At 50.5% G+C, this 19440-nt stretch overlaps 1 protein-coding gene across 1 annotated transcript; it reads right to left on the bottom strand.

The window, feature by feature from the left end:
* Positions 1-9372: 9372 nt before the first annotated feature.
* On the bottom strand, positions 9373-18625 carry LOC148430283 (interferon-induced GTP-binding protein Mx-like; the record flags this gene model as incomplete). The annotated part of the gene is made up of 4 exons (XM_088466631.1): positions 9373-9448; positions 12423-12621; positions 15114-15252; positions 18471-18625. Coding segments are annotated over 4 exons (569 nt in total), but the record flags the coding sequence as incomplete, so codon positions are not given.
* Between the last annotated feature and the right edge of the window lie 815 nt (positions 18626-19440).

Genomic DNA, 19440 nt, shown 5'->3' with positions numbered 1-19440 from the left:
ACGAGGGAGCCGGCTCCCTCGTGCGCATGGGCACTGGGCCAACATCGACCCGCTTGCGAGCGCTCAGCCTGAATCAGGCCGTGTGCCCAAAAGGCTGACACCTACAGGGCACAGTTACAGAAGTTTACTAATGACTGATACACACAGTCAGATTTGAGTTTTATCATACGCGGGTCACCTCCTCCGTACCGTCCACTGCCCCATTGTGCCCTCCTACTCTGCCCCTACCCCACTGCCGCTATAGTAAGGTGACCTGATAATATGCATATGCCGGGTCACCTCCTCCATACTGTCCACTGCACCATTGTGCCCTCCTACTCTGCCCCTACCCCGCTGCCACTATAGTAAGGTGACCTGATAATATGCATATGCCGGGTCACCTCCTCCATACTGTCCACTGCCCAATTGTGCCCTCCTACTCTGCCCCTACCCCACTGCCACTATAGTAAGGTGACCTGATAATATGCATATGCCGGGTCACCTTCTCCGTACTGTCCACTGCCCCATTGTGCCCTCCTACTCTGCCCCTACCCCGCTGCCACTATAGTAAGGTGACCTGATAATATGCATATGCCGGGTCACCTCCTCCGTACTGTCCACTGCCCCAGTGTGCCCTCCTACTCTGCCCCTACCCCGCTGCCACTATAGTAAGGTGACCTGATAATATGCATATGCCGGGTCATCTCCTCTGTACTGTCCACTGCCCCAGTGTGCCCTCGTACTCTGCCCCTACCCCACTGCCACTATAGTAAGGTGACCTGATAATATGCATATGCCAGGTCACCTCCTCTGTACTGTCCACTGCCCCAGTGTGCCCTCCCACTCTGCCCCTACCCCACTGCCACTATAGTAAGGTGACATGATAATATGCATATGCCGGGTCACCTCCTCCATACTGTCCACTGCCCCAGTGTGCCCTCCTACGCTGCCCCTACCCCACTGCCACTATAGTAAGGTGACCTGATAATATGCATATGCCGGGTCAACTCCTCCGTACTGTCCACTGCCCCAGTGTGCCCTCCTACGCTGCCCTTACCCTGCTGCCGCTATAGTAAGGTGACCTGATAATATGCATATGCCAGGTCACCTCCTCCGTACTGTCCACTGCCCCATTGTGCCCTCCTACTCTGCCCCTACCCCACTGCCACTATAGTAAGGTGAACTGATAATATGCATATGCCAGGTCACCACCTCCGTACTGTCCACTGCCCTAGTGTGCCCTCGCACTCAGAAATGACAGATGGGAGCTGATTGGCTGGAGCACTATTTATCATACACAATGAGTTTTAAATCTCGTTGCATATGATAAAACTCATTGATAAATGAGGCCCTTGCTCCTTGTCTGTTTGGGTTACTCTAGGCATATAGGTCCAATCAGGTAGCGCGGTGGTATAATGGTCAGCTTTGCTGCCTTACAGCGATGGAGTCATGGGTTCGCTTCCAACCAGGGCGCTATCTGTGTGGAGCTTGTATGTTCCCCGTGTTTGTGTGGGTTTCACCCGGGCACTCCAGCTACCTTACACTATCCCAAAATATACTGGTAGGTTAATTAGCTTCTCGAATAGAAAATAACCCTTGTGTATACATATTATATAACAGGATATATACATTACAGCGACTGATATAATATGTGGGTGCTATATAATAATAATGTGGTGGGTGAATGTCAGAATGTATGTATTAGCTGTATATAGTTATAGGATTCTGGGAAACTGGTGCCTGTTCGCTGTTTACTTCATCTTAGCGGCCGGCATGTTGCCTCGCGCAATACAGAATCTCCCCACCCCAATAATGGCGCCACTGTTTGTTCGCACAGAGTGGCGGATCAAATGTACACGCACGGTATAAGCAATGTAAGGGGCATTCCTGGACGGTGACTGGGATGTAACAGGGGCGTGGCTCAAGAGATGTTGCCTCCCACAGTAGTGTCTATGGCGTGTCACCGATAGTATTTGCGTATATAAGGCATGATTCAGAGACGGACGCTAATGGAATCGCAGCTGCGATTACGCACGGAAGGCAGCTGCAAAAATATGCTAATGCACCCCACAGCCCAGCCGGCATAAAGATGCCCACTGCCGCCTTCTCACATGCGTACGATGTCGCTTACCAGCGTAAATATCTATAACATCAACGCACATTGAGCGACCACCTTGCCCTTACGGAAGGTCTGATTGGACGCAGATTTGGCAGCTCTCCTGACACACAGAGCTGCATAGGAGATCGCAGTGGCTAATTTATGCACGTCCATGTAAGGGCGTTCAGACGGTCAGACACGCCTGCGTATATCAGACCACCCCCCCGTCACCACTTGTGATGGATTCCTCTGTGACAGCCTGTCACTCACTTTGCGATGGATTCCTCTGTGCATCCGTAATTGCAGTGCAGCTTATACGCATGCACAATGGAAAACAATCGCTCAATTTGTGTATGTAATCGCCATTGCGTTCATCTGTGAATCAGGCCCATAGACGCAGAACCGCTCACATAGGAGGCTATACTCAGACGGATAATCTGCACCTGCCATACGGCTAGTGCAAGGTTCGATGGTGCAACCGATGGTGACTAATGTGAAGCCATGTGGTTCCTGCAACATCGTATGGCGTAAAACAAGAGATATGGTAAGAACTTACCTTTGTTAACTCTGTTTCTACGAAGTCCATAGGGTCCACAGGGTGACCTTGGGGTATAGCTGGATTCTGGATCCTCAGGCACCACGGAGTTAAAGCTTTTAGCTGCTCCCAGGATGCACTTGGGTCCATCCTCCTCAATACCCCACCACCGAGCCACAGGCACCTCAGTTGGTAAGCAGCCCAGGCCGGAGGAGGAGACGAAACAGAGAGAAGGAAGACTGGAACACACAAGAACCATACTCACAGAAATGGGAGACGGAAAACCGGTGACCAGTCACAGAGCCCATATGAAGCCAGGTGCGTCAGGGCGGGTGCCCTGTGGACCCTATGGACTTCGTAGAAACAGAGATAACAAAGGTAAGTTCTTACCATATCTCTTGTTTTCTACTTCAGGGTCCATAGGGGTCCACAGGGTGACCTTGGGGATGTCCCAAAGCAGTCAAACTAAGGGCGGGGACGCTCCTGTGCTGATAGGAGAACCCGGCGCCCAAAGGATGCATCCTGAGAGGCAAAGGTGTCAAACACATAGAACCTCAAAAAGGTCTGAATGGAAGACCAGGTGGCCACCTTACACAGCTGAACAGCAGAGGCGCCACGGCTAGCAGCCCAAGAAGGGCCCACAGACCGAGTGGAATGAGCCTTAACAGAGACTGGAAAATGTAAACCCTCCTGCATATAAGCCTCAATAATAACAGAACGAAACCAACGGGCTAGAGTGCACGGACAACGTCTAAGGAAGCCTCCCCAGCCGAAAGATCAGGCGACTGAAAGGCTGGTACAACAATTTCCTGATTAATGTGGAACCTGGAAACTACCTTAGGCAGGAAATCAGGACGAGTGCGAAGCACCGCTCTGTCCTGATGAAAAACCAGAAAAGGGGGATGACAGGAAAACGCCCCCAAATCCGAAACCCTCCTGGCAGAAGCAATTGCCAAGAGGAAAACCGTCTTAAAAGTTAGCCACTTGAGCTCCACTGACTCCAAGGGCTCAAAAGGAGGACCCTGTAAGGCCCGAAGAACCACCGCCAAATCCCACGGGGCCACAGGTGGCACAAAGGCTGGATTCTTAAAACACCCTGGAAAAAGGTGTGTACATCCGGCATAGCAGCAATCCTGCGCTGGAACCACACCGACAGAGCAGACACGTGCACCTTCAGTGAGGAAAGACGTAATCCTAAATCCAAACCTGACTGAAGGAAAGCCAGAATACGCGAAACTCGGAACACCTGGGGATCATATTTTCTGGCTTCGCACCACTGAAAGTAAGTGTGCCACACTCTGTGGTAGATCCTCGCGGAAGCAGGCTTGCGCGCCCTCAGCATGGTGGTAATAACGGAGCTAGAAAAGCCCCGAGACCTCAGGACGGCTGTCTCAAGAGCCACGCCGTCAAAGATAGTCGACCCAGATCCGGGTGAAGACAGGGCCCCTGAGACAACATGTCCCGCCGTTGAGGTAGGAGGTATGGAGCGTCGATGGACAGGCTCCGCAGATCGGAGTACCACGGCCTTCTGGGCCACGCTGGGGCCACCAGGATGAGTGTGCCTCCGTCCTGCTTGAACTTGCACAGGACCCGAGGCAGCAGAGATATCGGAGGGAAAAAGTAAGCCAGGTGAAACAGCCATTTCACCGACAGCGCGTCTATCAGACTTGCGCCTGCGTCCCTTGTCCTTGACCCGTACACGGGCAGCTTGTGATTGTGACGGGATGCCATCAGGTCCAGCTCTGGCAGCCCCCACTTGTCCATGAGTAGTTGGAATACCTCTGGATGAAGCGACCATTCCCCGGGATGCACGTCGCAACGGCTGAGGAAGTCTGCCTCCCAATTGAGGACTCCCGGGATGAAGACTGCCGAGAGAGCTGGAAGATAGCGCTCTGCCCAAGCCAGGACACGGGAAACTTCCGACATCGCAGCTCGACTGCGAGTCCCTCCCTGGTGATTGATGTACGCCACCGTGGTGGCGTTGTCTGACTGCACCTGAACGGCCCTTCCGTGAAGAGCGGTGCCGGACGACTGCAGGGCTCTGTACACTGCACGCAGTTCCAGGATGTTGATGGGAAAAATCACTTCCTCCGCCGACCAACGACCCTGAAGTGACAAGGAGCCTGTCACCGCCCCCCAACCCCGGAGACTGGCATCTGTCGTGAGCAGAACCCATTACGGATCCAAAAGGGGCACCCCTCGAGGAGATGAGCCGTCTGTAGCCATCAGGCCAGGGACAGACGTACCTCTGAGGACAACACCAGCATCTGAGATCGGATCCTGTGTGGCAATCCGTTCCATTCCGAAAGAATCAGCCTCTGCAGGGGCCTGGAATGGAACTGGGCAAACTCCACCATGTCGAATGCCGACACCATGGACCCCAAAACTCTCATCGCTGAGTGCACCGACACTCTGCCACTGCTCAGACAACTGTGAATCCGCAGCTGTAAGGAGGAGACCTTCTGTGGAGTCAGAAAAATCCGTTGCCGACTAGAGTCCAGCAGGGCCCCCAAATGAACCATCCGCTGTGATGGGATGAGGGAGGACTTCTTCCAGTTGATCAACCACCCGTGTGCCTGAAGACAAGCGACCGTCAGGTGGAGATGCTAGATCAGTACCTCCGGGGAGCTTGCCAGCAAGAGGAGGTCGTCTAGATACGGTAGCAACCGTATCCCCTGGCTCCGAAGGTGAGCCGCCATGACCGCCATCACCTTGGTAAATACCCTTGGTGCCGTGGAGAGGCCAAAGGGTAGAGCCCTGAATTGGTAGTGGTTGTGGAGAATAGCAAATCGCAGAAACCGTTGGTGCGATGTTGCTATAGGCACATGGAGGTAGGCGTTCTGGATATCCAGGGAGACCATATAATCCCCCGGTTCCATCGCCAGAATGATGGAACGCAAAGTTTCCATCCTGAATTTGGGAACCCTGAGAAACCTGTTCAGGGACTTCAAATTGAGGATGGGGCAATGAGAGCCATTGGGTTTCTGCACCAGAAACAGCGTAGAGTAATACCCCATCCCACGTTGAGATTGTGGTACGGGTATAATGACCCCCGCCGTCAGCAAGGCCTCTATGGCTTCCTGAACCTGCAAGGCCTTGGTTTTGTCCTGAGAAGGACTTGTGCAAAAAAACTGGCGAGGCGGCCTGTGCCGAAAAGACAGGGCGTACTCCTGGGAGACCACTTCTTGCACCCAGGCATCCGTGGTGGTATTGTGCCAGCATTGGGTGAATTGAAGAAGTCGGCCTCCCACTCTGGGGTCCCCTAGAGGGAGGCCCATCCCATCATGCAGAAGGCTTATCTTCTTGCTTGGATGAAGGGCGCCTAGCACTCCAGGCTTGCTTCTTTGGCCTTGAGGCGGTCTTGGTTGCGGACTGCCTCGGGAAGACTGACCCTTTGCCTTGCCCTGAACCCGAAAGGAGCGAAAGGCCGAGCTCCGGACCTTAGCAGGTGTCGTAGCTGAAGGGAGGAAGGCTGACTTGGATTTTGCCAGGGTATCTACTATTTTGTCCAGGTCCGGACCAAATAGTAACTCTCCATTAAAAGGTAAGGCCTCCAAGCCTTTCTTTGAATCAGCGTCTGCTCTCCAAGACCTCAACCACAAGGATCTGCGAGCAGACACTGCTGCCGCCGAAACCCTAGAGGTCAGCAGGCTAGCATCCAAAGATGCTTCTCCAATGTAGGAAGCGGCATCTCTCATCTGTCCTAACAACGCCCTCTGGACATCCGGAGCTTCATCCGGAAACGTATCCTCCAAGGCGTTGGCCCAACCCTCAATGGCCTTGGCCACCCAGGAGATGGCCATGGACAGCCGGGCTACAGCCCCTGAGAGAGAGTAAAAGTCTCCACCTTCCTGTCCGTAGGATCCTTCAGAGAGGATATAGACGGAAATGGCAAAGTAGCACTCCTGATGAGGCGTGTTACATGGGAATCGACCACAGGCGGAGTTTCCCATTTCCTACAATGCGCCTCCGGAAATGGATAATTGGCCGCCAACCGCTTCTGTGGCAGGAATCGCTTACTGGGCGTCTGCCAGGCCACCGCCATGTGATCCGTCAACTGATCAGACAAGGGGAACGCTGCAGAAGTAACCTTAGCTTTTTTAAAACTAGGAAACCTCGACTTGGGAGCGGGTGCCTCATCCTCAATCAGAAGAATGGCCCGCACCGCCCTAACCAGAGCCCGCACATTGATGGAAGACTTTGGGCCTCATTCAGACCCACTCGCGAGCGGCTGTCCGCTCGCAAGTGGGTCGATGGTCTGCACTGCGCATGCGCACGACGGAGGGAGCTCCGTCGTGCGCATGCGCGAGACGCGACGAGCGAAGGACTTTCCTTCGCTCGTAGTGTCTGATCAAAGGGGGCGTGCTGTCGATGTTGATTGACAGCACGCCCCCTTTGGTGGGCGTGCCGGGGGCGTGCCTGCCAGACGGAGGCGTTCCCAAGGGAACGCCTACCGTCAGAAGCCGGCCCCACTGACATCACTAGTGATGTCAGTGGGAGTGATTTTGGCTCTGATAGAGCCAAAATCACTCCCGGCCTTGCGGTTGAGAAACTCAACCGCAGGCTTCTGCTCGCAGTGGCAATGGTCGCGATGGTCAAGACCATCGCGACCATCATCCTGCACGCTCGTATGTGCTGTGGGTGGTGACCCACAGCTATACGAGCGTCCAGGAGGATGCTCCATATTTATGGAGGTGGGCCTTGATTCAGAGCGAGCGCTCTGGTCAGAGCGTCCGGCTCTGAATCAGGGCCTTAGTGTCTACCTCCTGGACTGAGGCATCTGAGGCTGAGTCATCCTGCACATCACCATCATCTGAGGACCCCTCAGAGTCCGAAAAATGCGCAGCCCGCGCCATAACTGTGCGTTTAGACTCCCTGGAGGGCACGTCACTGCGCAACATCGACTGAAAAGCCAAAGATGCTGCCGCCAAATCTTGGACAGTGTGGGAAAGCGCATCCACCCAGGGTGGAGGAGCCGCCACAGGAGCCTGAAACGGCACCACAGCCTGCTGTGCCACAGGGGTGGACTGTATATACATTGGCAACCCCGCATAGGGACCAACAGGCTGAGATCCCGGGGGAGTCTGCAATAATTGTGGGACACCCGGGGAATGGGGGATGGTAGGCTGGGGCAACGCCCTAGTAGGGACGGCAGTCGGGACCGACAGACAGTCCGCGATGGACACCAGCACCTGGGAAAACATCGCCCATGGTGGCTCCTGCAACATAGGAGGTTTAGACGTACCAGGGACCGCCTGGCACCGTCCGCACAGACCGTCCTGTGACCAATCCTCCCTATCCACTCCTGCAGAACAGCGCCTGCAGGAGAACAATACCGGAGCCACGGAGTGCTCAATCTCCTCCTCAGACATGACAGACTATATAATTAAATATAGTTATGACATAGGAAGAAAACGTGCACACTCACCAGTGTGCTGGACAACAGCCCACAATATGGCCCTGTGTAGCACACAACTGTATGTGACGGACCTCACAAATACGTCATCTATATAAGTGAGGTCAGTAGAAACACCCTTCCCCCGCACACCTGTAGGGTTTGTAGGAGAAGGAAAGGGATAGGTATAGGCTGACAGTAAGTAGAAATTAGCACAGACAGGCAGCACTAGCAAAAGTCACATACCATGCAGGAAGATATACTCACTGCACCTTTCCACTACAATCAACCGCCCAGATTCAGTGTCTGGGAGGGCTATAGTGCTGTGTACACTGTTCTTTAGCAGGGGAGAGGTACACAGGGGGACCGGTCCGCGTGCTCCCTGAGAGTATCTGCGCTGCCACTGGAGAAAATGGCTGCTGGAGACCTCAGAGGAGGAGTGGCCGAGTATCTGCAGCTCAGCGACGCCAGACTACTAGCTGAAAGGCGCGCTGAGCTGAGGGGAGGAGCCGCTAGACAAGGAAGGCTTCCTCCCCTGGCTAGCATATTAACCCCCGGGTTGCCGGCATCCCGCTTGCCGCGTTATTTACCCTGGTGGTCTAGTGGTCTGGCGGGGTATGCCTCCAATGGAGGGGGAGCCCGCCGCCACCGCTAGCGCCCCCGGTCTGTCCCCTAGACCGGGGGCATGGGACTGCATTTAAAAGGAACCCGCGCACCGCCGCTAATCAGCGGTGCGCGGCTTACCTTGATCTCCCCGGCGTCTCCGGCAGCAGTCCCGGGGGAAACCAGAGTCCAGCTAGTACAGACTCTGGCTTCCCCCACCGCGATCCCCAGTTCAGTGCTGGCGTCGCGGCGCCAGCAGGGAGAAGGAGCGGCAGCGTGGGCGTCTGTACAGACAGCCCATCGCTGCCGCTCTGGAGAAAAAGAAAAAACTGTAGTCAAAATAAATAAATGTAACTAAGTCAAAAAAAGCCTTAGGGGGCTGCTCCTGCAGACCCCCCCCCGCAGGGTGACCCGACTCCGGCCGGGCACAATCATAAACTGAGGTGCCTGTGGCTCGGGGGCGGGGTATAGAGGAGGATGACCCAAGTGCATCCTGGGAGCAGCTAAAAGCTTTAACTCCGTGGTGCTCGAGGATCCAGGATCCAGCTATACCCCAAGGTCACCCTGTGGACCCCTATGGACCCTGAAGTAGAAATAGTGTTTTTTGATGTTACCATTCTTTTCAATAGGCCATTAATTTCAATGGGGTATGTGTTTCATGTGGAAATCCAATGGAAATGAATGTTATATAGAAATAAATAGAAGCCCTGTACACAAAATAAATAAATGCCATCGAATATCATGACATTCCGGCCAACTTACATTGATGTGCTCCACCAGTTCCGTTGTGAGTCGTGCTAGAAACGGGACAGTGGCTTTCTCTTCATTCAGGAAGTCACTGCAGCAATTAAATGAGAGAATTACATTAGCAGATGCATCACTACCAGAAAAGGGCCTGATTCTGAGTAGAACGTAATGTGGTTACAATTCCGGCCGCCTACTGCGATAGGAAGTCTCATGTGAAAATCTAAGTTGGCCGCATTATGTGACAGCACTGCCCCCAGCCCTCCGCTTGAGAGAGCCACCCTCATTACTAGTATCAGCATTTGCAACTACGCAGGAAACAAGACTGAAGGCGGACAGATCTCTGCATACTCACCTCAGAATAGGTCACAACTCAGTCAGCGCGGACATGCCATGGCCACTGGACAATTATGTGCAAATGCCCCATCACCTCCTATTTGCCACTTAGTAACTCCCAATCAGCCGCACTTGAGATGCGACTGAGATGTGGCCAACCGGGAATCGCTCATGCTTGAATAAAGTTATGTATATGCTGCTAAACATCATGGGATGCTCAGGGGTAAATGTACTAATGTGAGAGTTTCAGAGATGTTGCCCATAGCAACCAATCAGATTCTATTGACCTTTAGCTTGCACCTTTTAGAAGATAATAGCTAGAATCTGATTGGTTACTATGGGCAACATCTCCATTCTAAAAACTCTCACTTTAGTAAATTTACCCCTCAGAATCAGTCCCAAAGGGTTAATGTAGTAGCCTCGGAACTTCTGACGCTGCGGGAATATATGCGAGTCTCCCCGTATTTTTAAAGTGTCGATCCTTTTAAAGGCTAAACAAGATGGTTTAGCCTTAAAAAGGATTGTCACTTTAAAAATACGGGGAGACTCACATAAACCCCCACAGCCTCAGAAGTTCGGAGGCTACTACATTTAGCCCAAAGAGTCGATTTCCGTGCAAAGAGTAAACGTTACTGATTACTTTTTTTAAATAGTCTTTTATACACTGTCAGCCAATAACAAATATTTATTCTGTTTCCAGCATCAGGAGTTCTATTGCCGGTCTTACTGCTTGCTTAGAAACAACTTGGAGGCATCTGAGAAGATACTGTAGAAGCAAAATTAATGATTTCAAATTAATTAGAATTATTGCAATATCTGATGTCTTTTATTTGATACATTTAGCAATGTGTCTCAATTATAATGCAATGAAAGAACCTCCAATTCTTTATTCTTTTGCTGTGCGAGCTTGGAGTATATCCAACATAGGTGCATTGGGTGCAAGGATGGCTTATGAGAAGGGGGGGCCCATGTGTAGTCTCCATGTGTTCCCCCTCCTCTCTTTCCGACGGTGAGGGGAGTAGACTCGAACCCCGGGTACACAGTGCATTCTCACATACACCTCTCCCACTGTGTATGTTCAACTGGGCTCACAGAGTAACACTCAATCGCCAGTATGGGACCTCACTCACCAGAACGCTTACAAAATTATTTTGGGGGGCCCTGTGATGCTTGTCTATCAGCTCCAGGGTCCCCTGCTCTACTCTTCTGAGCATCGGCAAATCAGCCCCTCAACATTGCTTATTTTACATCGCAGCCCCTTGGGGGTGGGTAATAAAATGAAGCTTTCATAAATATCAGCGTCGCGTGCAGCCGCATATCGTGATCCAATATCTCTCTAGGTTGAATATGCCCCTATATGTGGGTTATAGACAGTAAGACGGATACAGCCATGTCTTAGATGTTGTACTATTATGTTTTATTTCTTAATCATATTAGATCAAAAGAGGCCACTATTACATTGAAAAGCAATACATTTAAAAGGCGCTATATTCTTACAATGTTTGTTGCTTCATTGTGCCCGGTAAACCACAGTTTTGCCCAAAGCACTCAGGAGCACCAGCCCTTTGCCAATATAAAATATCCATTAAATGGTCCAAAAGCTCTGTCTATTATTCTACCATAGACAACGCTTTTGGATCACTCAATTATTGTGTTTCTTTAGTGAATTGAGCTATTAGGGCCCTTAGGGGGACATTTGCCAAATTATAGGTAGGTACTGTATTAAAGCAAAATAATAAAAACTATCTAATACACAATAGTGACACATGAAATAAAAATGGATTGTATGGGGTCTATTTATTATCACTACATTTATACAAAAGATTTTCACCTACTTTTGTATAAATTAAGTGTCAGGGTTATTCATCATACATGTAACGCAGAAGATATCACTGATATCTCCTGTTCACAATTGTCCCCCGATAATTTCCAAATTCCCCATACTATAGTATGGGGATGTGTACATTATGTAATTCATCAAGTTCCGAAAAAGCTATTTTTCAGAACTTGACAGATACTGTACGCCATTCTCAGATGGCGTACAGTACCTGACTGAGCAGATTTCCCTCCCTGCTGTGTCCTCTTACCTGTAGCAGCTCCCTCCCGCCTCGCAGAGCAGTCCTCCTGTGAGCCGGGGCCAAGGGAGAGGGCACAGCAGTGGTGGGGGGCTGCATGTCTCAGTGGAGGGGGGCACAGATTTCGGCCATGCTGACAGCTGTAGCTCTGCGGAGGATGAGGGGGGTTTGGGCTGGACACAGACACCATCAGAATTGGTGAGCGGGCGGGCATACGGGCAGATAGGCAGTGGAAGGGAAGGAGGTTCTCTTTTCGCATGCTGCTGCTAGTCTCTTCTCAGTCTGTCTTCAAGCCGCACATGCACAGCTTGAAGACAGGCAGAGAAAACTGAAGGAAGACCGGCGGAGCAGGAGAAAAGTCTCTCACTTCCAAAAGACTGACTTTGTAGTAACAGCAGTATTTCAGAAGTGATAGTTTAGGGCAGGAGGCATGATGAATGCCTCCTAAATGGTGTTTGTACTCGCAGCGAGTTCATACCATAAATATCACAAGTGATAATGATGTTTTGATGAATGGGCCCCTAAGCCCGCTCACCCTCATTCTCATCAATAATTTAATGAATAAATGAGGATAAAACACTGTTTTCCCCTGTTTTCTCCTAATGATCCTTACTGAGAGCAAGAAAAACCCCAGAGAAATAATAAAGAAACACTCACGAGAAATATTTGTGCTCTTCAAAGAAAGTCTTCTCCTTCTCAATGGCCTCCTTCAGCGAGATCCTGTCCTGGATCTCCTGCTGGCCTCGGCACCTCACAATCATGTAGCCTTTCTTTAGGCGGACAGCGTTATTATTTAGTACATTGACAATCGTCTCCTCTGTGCCCTTGTCAATTAAGTCAGGTTTAGTCAGAATTCCTGCAACGGGAAACAAGGGACTAAATTGAATAATGAGGATAAAGAGATCGCTGAGGAAATCCCTGTGCCAGGTGCCTTAGAGCAAGTGTAAACTCCTGTAACTGCAATGCACCTATTATCAGCCTTATATGAATGTGCTCTCCCAGTGCTTCGGAGTATACATCAGCTAGCCTTCACGTTATACAGTAGGTGCCTGTAGGCAGGGCCCCTGGGATCTCTGTTAGGGCCCATTACTGAGGAGTGTTGCCAGGCATGAAAATGTCATCTTATATGCTTCAGGGGGTGCGGCCGTATCCTGAAACACCTGGGATCATTGGTGGGCGACCTCTTAAAAAATACGGGGATCCACGCACATCTGCAGTAACAAGTGTGTATACTTACACCCCACAATAGTTACAGCATAGACAAGTGGTTTGGTGTTAGTAAGAAGTGCAGAAGCAGCATTACTCTATGTGTACAGAATATAGTAATGTAATGACAGGTCATATACACAAAAGATAATAGAGCCTGGAAAGTTATTAATAAATGCGTAAGTCACACTCTGAATATAAAATATTATTACATACCAACACGAAAACCAGATACAAATTAAATATAAACAACTGTTGTTTTTACCTATAAAAATGAAAGGGGTCAATTTAATTGCAGACGATGTCTGCAATGGGCAACTACATCGGCGTTGGGACGAATGCAATGGCACAGCTTGGCTCCGCCCCCGCCCCGCCCGCAAACTCTTGTCGTCTGGCCTCCCCCGCCCCCGTTTGCTGGCCACGCCCCCCCATTCAAGCCGATCTGGCTGCTCCCTCCCGGAAGGGGCAGCCAGATAGTCGGCAAGTATGAAGTCACCTGAAATAGTGACTCCTAGATCCCTTTCCAAAATCGCGTATTTTGCTATTCTTTCAAACACAGAGATTTACTATGGCAAACACGGGAGTGTTTTCCGTATTTTCGGAGGGGAACACGGGACGAACCCAACGTTAAAATGCACATGTAAACACAAATAGAAAATAAAACACCATCGTCTAAACACGGCAGTACTTTCCATAGACAGGAATACGACATGGGAATTTACCACAAATCGTTATTATAATTACGGGTGCAGAGCCGGCCCTAGGCATAGGCATAATAAGCAAATGCCTAGGGGCAACTGGAATGCTTAGGGGCATTCTAGGGCTCTGCCGCAGTCCCCGCCCCCCCTGCTGCATGCCCCTTCCCCTGCCCTGCTGCTGCCGCTGCCGTGTGGAAAGCCGTGCTGGGATCAAGTTGCTGATCCCAGCATCGGCACAGCAAGAGGAGATGTGTTCCCTACGTGACACATCAGTGTCCGGCGCTGGGATGCTATTTCTGCTCCCAGCACCGGGGAAGCATAGGCGGCGGGTAGGACTTGGCGCCGGTCAATTGTCGGGCAGGACTTGGCTCCGGGTGCGGGCTTACTATAGCCCGTCACCCGGTAGCCTTGGTACAGCGTCGGCCATGGCGGGTGTTTGGCTCTGGCCATGAGCCAAACCCAGCTCGCGGGCCAGCAGCCAATAGGAGGAAGAGGCCAGAAGACGCCGCGATCAAGAAGGAAGACAGCGGAGAGGACTGCGTGGGGTGGAAAGTAAAAGAGCCAATGAAGCTCCCCCCTGCAGCCTCTTCCAACAGAGCAGGTAGGCCCTCCATGAGGTCTACCATATACCCCCTCCCTAGACCACCACGGTTGTCGGGCACTAGGCTCGTGGGGGCATTGTCGGGCTATAGGCCGGTGGGCGTATAGGCGGGTGCAAGGCCCGGGCTACATAGGGGGCATTAGGCCCTAGAGGAAATTATACCCTATTAGGTGTAAGTGATCTGGGTACTAGGCCCAGGTCACTATTGAATAAAGTAGGCGTGCACTAGGCCCGTGGCCATAAGGAGGGCCACCTGTTTTTTTTCCTGTAGGGCTGTTCAGTTCCGTATGGGTAGTTGTTAGGGGGCAACAGTAAAAATTTTGCCTAGGGCACCAAATGGGCTAGGGCCGGCTCTGTATGGGTGTAATCTAAGCAAAATCGGTTAAAAATGGAGGTTTAAAATAGATCCCCTCCTGAGCAGTGTGTCTTTCTTTTTAATAAAAAACCACACATGTAGCCTGCACGTATCACACAGATATATGCCGGCTGTATGTTCAGGAGTATTGGGCTACAGGGAACACGGTAGGAAACACAATCACATACACTATCCAAAAGCTGAACATGTTTCCAACTGGTGGGCGTTAATCATCCTTCTGCCTGTCCTGTGTACATTTTACACCCCTCCCACCTTCTTGTTGACCCTTGTTGTTGACCAACACTTTCACACCCCCTGTCCTCCACAGTTCCCATCTCCGAGTGTAAGATGAGCCCAAATATGTATACGGGCGTATACATACTTTATTTTATACACCTGCACAGTTAGATAACACTTATTTTAGACAAATGACACATTTACGTCTTACTCTTACGTGAGCCCCTTTATAAGATGACCTTTGAACTCACCCACAGTTCTCTCTCCGCCAGGATCCACCAGACGAGCCATCTCCAGAGCTTCCGTTGTAGCGATGTCAACATTACAGGGGACCACAACCAGGCAGATGGTCTCCTGCTTCCCAATGTACTCTGTGATGAGCCTTTTAATCTGTAAACATAACATAATACAGGTAAAGTGCAGAATCCCGGCATTGTTATATACACAGCCGATATCTCCTGGATGTATATAGCAGAACCCCCTTCATACATCCAGGGGATGCTCAATATTTGTGGGATACCCCCCCGAAAATGCCTATTTTGGGGAGATTAATTTAAAAAATGACCTTGATAAATATGCCCCTAAATCTTACATGATACATAAATAAGACATAAAGACACGGAGACTTGTGTTTGGCGAAAACATTTGTCACAATTTATTAAAAATTAATTGGAAATTGAAATCTCAAAATAAGGTGGCGACAAAAACATTCCCCCGTCAGCTGCGCTATCCAGTCATCACATGACACGTGGTGCAGCCCAAGTACTGTATATCTCCCACTCGCTGTGTATCTGCTGCTGTTGCTGATAGAGATGGCTAGTGAGTGAGTGTCTCCACACAGTGACTCCAATCATTTAGATGTTCGAACGATTTGAGTCACTCAAAAGTTGGGGAGTCGAGACACCCACCCACCTCTCTAGCCTCCCACAGTTACATAGTCAGAGGGAGCCAGAGGTTACAGTGTGTAAATGTGTGTTATTACTGTAGTCTGCGGCAGCTCCAGGAGTCGGGACCCGGGAGAGTCATCATTCATGTGATCCTGCCAGTGTGCCTGCCTTCACTGACTCGAGTCGGGAGTCAGCAGTGCAGGGCTGTGGGGGGGCGGAGCTGTGACTCACTCAGAGTCGCGCCGCTAGAGCTGGGTCCCGGTGAGTGCGATGACTCGGGAGAGTCAGTGCAGATTAATCCATCAGCAGCAGTGCGGGGCTGGGAGGGGCGGAGCTATCAGCGACTCACCCGGCCAATGCTCAGTCAAAGAGTCATTTCCCGAGACACTTTCTCGAGACACTCCACTGAGCTGAGCCATGTGGCTCAACCCAGTAGAGTGAATCACTCTGCCCATGTTTAGTTGATGATGATGCTGTTCCACCCATGAATAAATTCACTCCACACATAGAAAACCGTCAAGGAAGGGGCAGGCAGGTGGGAAACGTCTACTCACGGCATTCAAAAGGAATTGTGCTCAGCCACCATACGCTTATATCACCTCTCACCTCATTCCCATATATAGAAACATATGGAGGCTGCTTTCTTCCCTGGAGAGAGGGAGGGGGAGGCTGATTGACACAGAGGGAGAGGCTGATTGACACGGGATGTGTACGGGTTGCCGGCACTCACGATCCCGGCAGTAACAATCCCGACTCCGGCATCATGACAAGGTTAGGGTACCGTCACCTGTTGGTAGGTTTGAAAATCAGTTGGCGCTCCTGACCTCCCAGAAAAGTGGGCAAGTCTACCTGCCGGCTGTGTTCCCCCTGGACCCCGCCACACCCCTGCACATACCCCTGCAGTGGGGGGAAGGGGGAACAATGACGCTATTTACGCTGAATTACGTCATCATGGACTCCCTGATTCACCATGGCGGTAATCTCAACATTGTGCAGCGGGGCGGGGCCATGATGACGCGATCGCGCGGTCACACCCCCAATGACAAGTCAAGGGGGGAGCCTGAGGGGGCAGCCACAATGTCGGCAAGTATGCATTAGCGCCCATCGCTGAAACAGGCCCTTGATCACTGTGGCGCATCTATAACGGGTGCATGGTGTACATGGGCCGATGCCGCACACCCATGTTCTGTATAACTCTCCGTGGCGGCAACCCATCTGCGCATGTGTTTTGCGCTGGTCTCCGGGAAAATGGTGCAGTAGCCATCTTCCCAGAGACCTAAGTATGGGCAGTAGACTCTGGCACAATCCCATGCTTGTGCCGCCAGCTAGAGAGGAGGGGGCCTGGACAGCGACTCAACACTGGCCCCCTCCTCACTTAATAGACCCCTGCTCATCAGTTTTGTTTTCAACTTTATACCATCTGTGCACATTAAAAATGAACAGATGCGTCCTCTGTGATTTAGGGCTCTATTTATTAACATTATTTTTACTAAAATAAAGTGAAAAAGGGTGTTTTCACACCCTTTTCACATAATTTTAGCTTCACCTGTAGTTATTACAGGGCAATTGGAGTAGAATTAGTAAAATTCTACTCCAACCCCCAGTATCACTTATTTTTAGTAAAGCAGATCGCATTTCCCATAATTGTAATGGGAAATGTGATCCGACCTAAGTTACTAAAAATAAATTGTAAAAAAATACCGGGGGAAGCCCTGTGATAATAACGCCACCTGGAGGTGGCGTTATCCAGGGTCTCCCCCAGTTACCGGGCTCCCACTCTGCTCTAACGGGGAGAGCAGAGGCGGGAGCCGGTACCAGTAATCAGCTATGTGGTCTAAGTAGACCGCAAGCTGATTACTGTAAAAAAAAGAAAAAAAAATTAAACATTTTTTTTTTTACTTACCTGAATCCAGGGACCGGTGATCGGACCTCCGGTGATGGCTCCTCTCCGGTCATCTGGTTTCCCATAGTGCACTGCGGCCCGGTCATCAGGTGATCGGGCCCCAGTGCAGTATGGGAGATCACCTGATCGGGAAGCCTGGAGAAGACCACCGGAGGCCAGGAGGATGCAGGTAAGTGTAATGAAGGGAGGGGGGGTCGCGGGGGTCCGCGGTCGCGGGGGGCGGGGCTTAGCACCGGGGACGAGGCTTAGCGTCGGTGGGGGGTAATAGCGGCGGTCGGTCGGCGCATGCGCGGGCTCTTAGTCGCTGTGTTTTTTCCGAAAATACCGCGACTAGAGTGCGGATGGGATCCGCAGGGACAGAGCTTTATCGCAAGCTCTGTCCCTGCAAGGGATTTATAGTAAATCCCTGTGATATTGCCTGAATTCGCAATGCGAATTCACTCGGTAATATCACACTACAATCTGCATTCAATATGCGGATTGTAGTAAATAGAGCCCTTAGGAATTACTTTCTGCAAACAGGGATTTAATTATTTGACACAACTATAAGACTGGTGACTGCAGAAGTCGTACAACCCTTAGAACAGTCATTTAAACAAGTAATATAGTAGCCAAGTGTTAGACAGAGTGCAGTCAGGGGCCTGATTTAGAGATGTATGTAAACCCGATGGGTGCTTTTTTTCCCTTCAGGCGCCTCTTGCAGCGTTAGCATTCTTACACATCGCTACTGCAGCCAAAGAAGCAGCTGCGATGTGTTCCGCTTCCATCCCTGAATCAGGCCCAGTGGCAGCTAATTCACTAAAGGTCTCACATCTCACCTGGTCTCCAATGTCCTTTGGCTGGTCACCAACTGCCACTCTTGCAATCCCAGGGAGATCAATGAGCGTCAGGTCGGGAACCTCGGAAGAGATCACCTCAAGGCTTATAAGATCAGAACTGATCCCAAAACCTGTACCAGCCATCGCGTCCTGAGCTGCAAATGAGAAATAGGTAAAGCAACATTAGGTAAATGACTGGGTGCAACACCCCTAAAGGAAGGAACTATCCATGTAATGGCCATGTAGTGGCATGAGTGCAGGTCACACACTGGGTAACTGGAGGTACCACCATGGGGTCATGACTAATGGTGTAACGGGATTGGGGGCTTTGAAGAGGACCCCTCTTTGGTTGGCAAGATGGGTCTGTGATTGTCGCATGTGTTTCAGTTCTAGTACAAGCCACGTGGGTAACACATACTTCTCTACTTTATTAATCTCCCTTCGGGGCATATTTATTAAACACATTTTGCAAGATATCTCCCCAAAACTGACATTGTTCTTATACCAATAGAACCAGGAGTATCTGTTATTATAAATTCATTATTATGCGACACCCTGTTACTCCACATTCACACTTAAAATAGACTTCTCTTGTCATTCCTTTAATAGATATTGTCAGTGATATCCTCTGTCAATACTCGTCCTTAAGTTTTGGTCAGCACAGTGTTAATTAAATGAAAGGTCTTTTCCTATAGCCACAGAGATCTGTACTGCTCAGGTACTTATAATTTATAGCACTGATAAGGAGTTTCCAGCGACATCAGATGTATGTGACGCACACGCTGTGTAGTCTGTGTAAATCAGAGCCCGGTTGTTCTGCTCTTGCTTGGGAGGGTCACAAATGCTAATCCCTCATTCACTGAGCTACTTCCCTCTTGGTTATATATGGATCTTATCACTGTAGTTGTGGAATGTTATGCTGTTATTGTGATCATGAATAATAAACCGGATCCTATGATCACATTAGCTA

The sequence above is a fragment of the Taudactylus pleione genome, unplaced genomic scaffold (assembly GCF_031769625.1).
Source record: "Taudactylus pleione unplaced genomic scaffold, aTauple2 ptg004143l, whole genome shotgun sequence".
Classification (NCBI taxonomy): Eukaryota; Metazoa; Chordata; class Amphibia; order Anura; family Myobatrachidae; genus Taudactylus; species Taudactylus pleione.
This window is presented reverse-complemented; position numbering and strand designations above follow the sequence as displayed.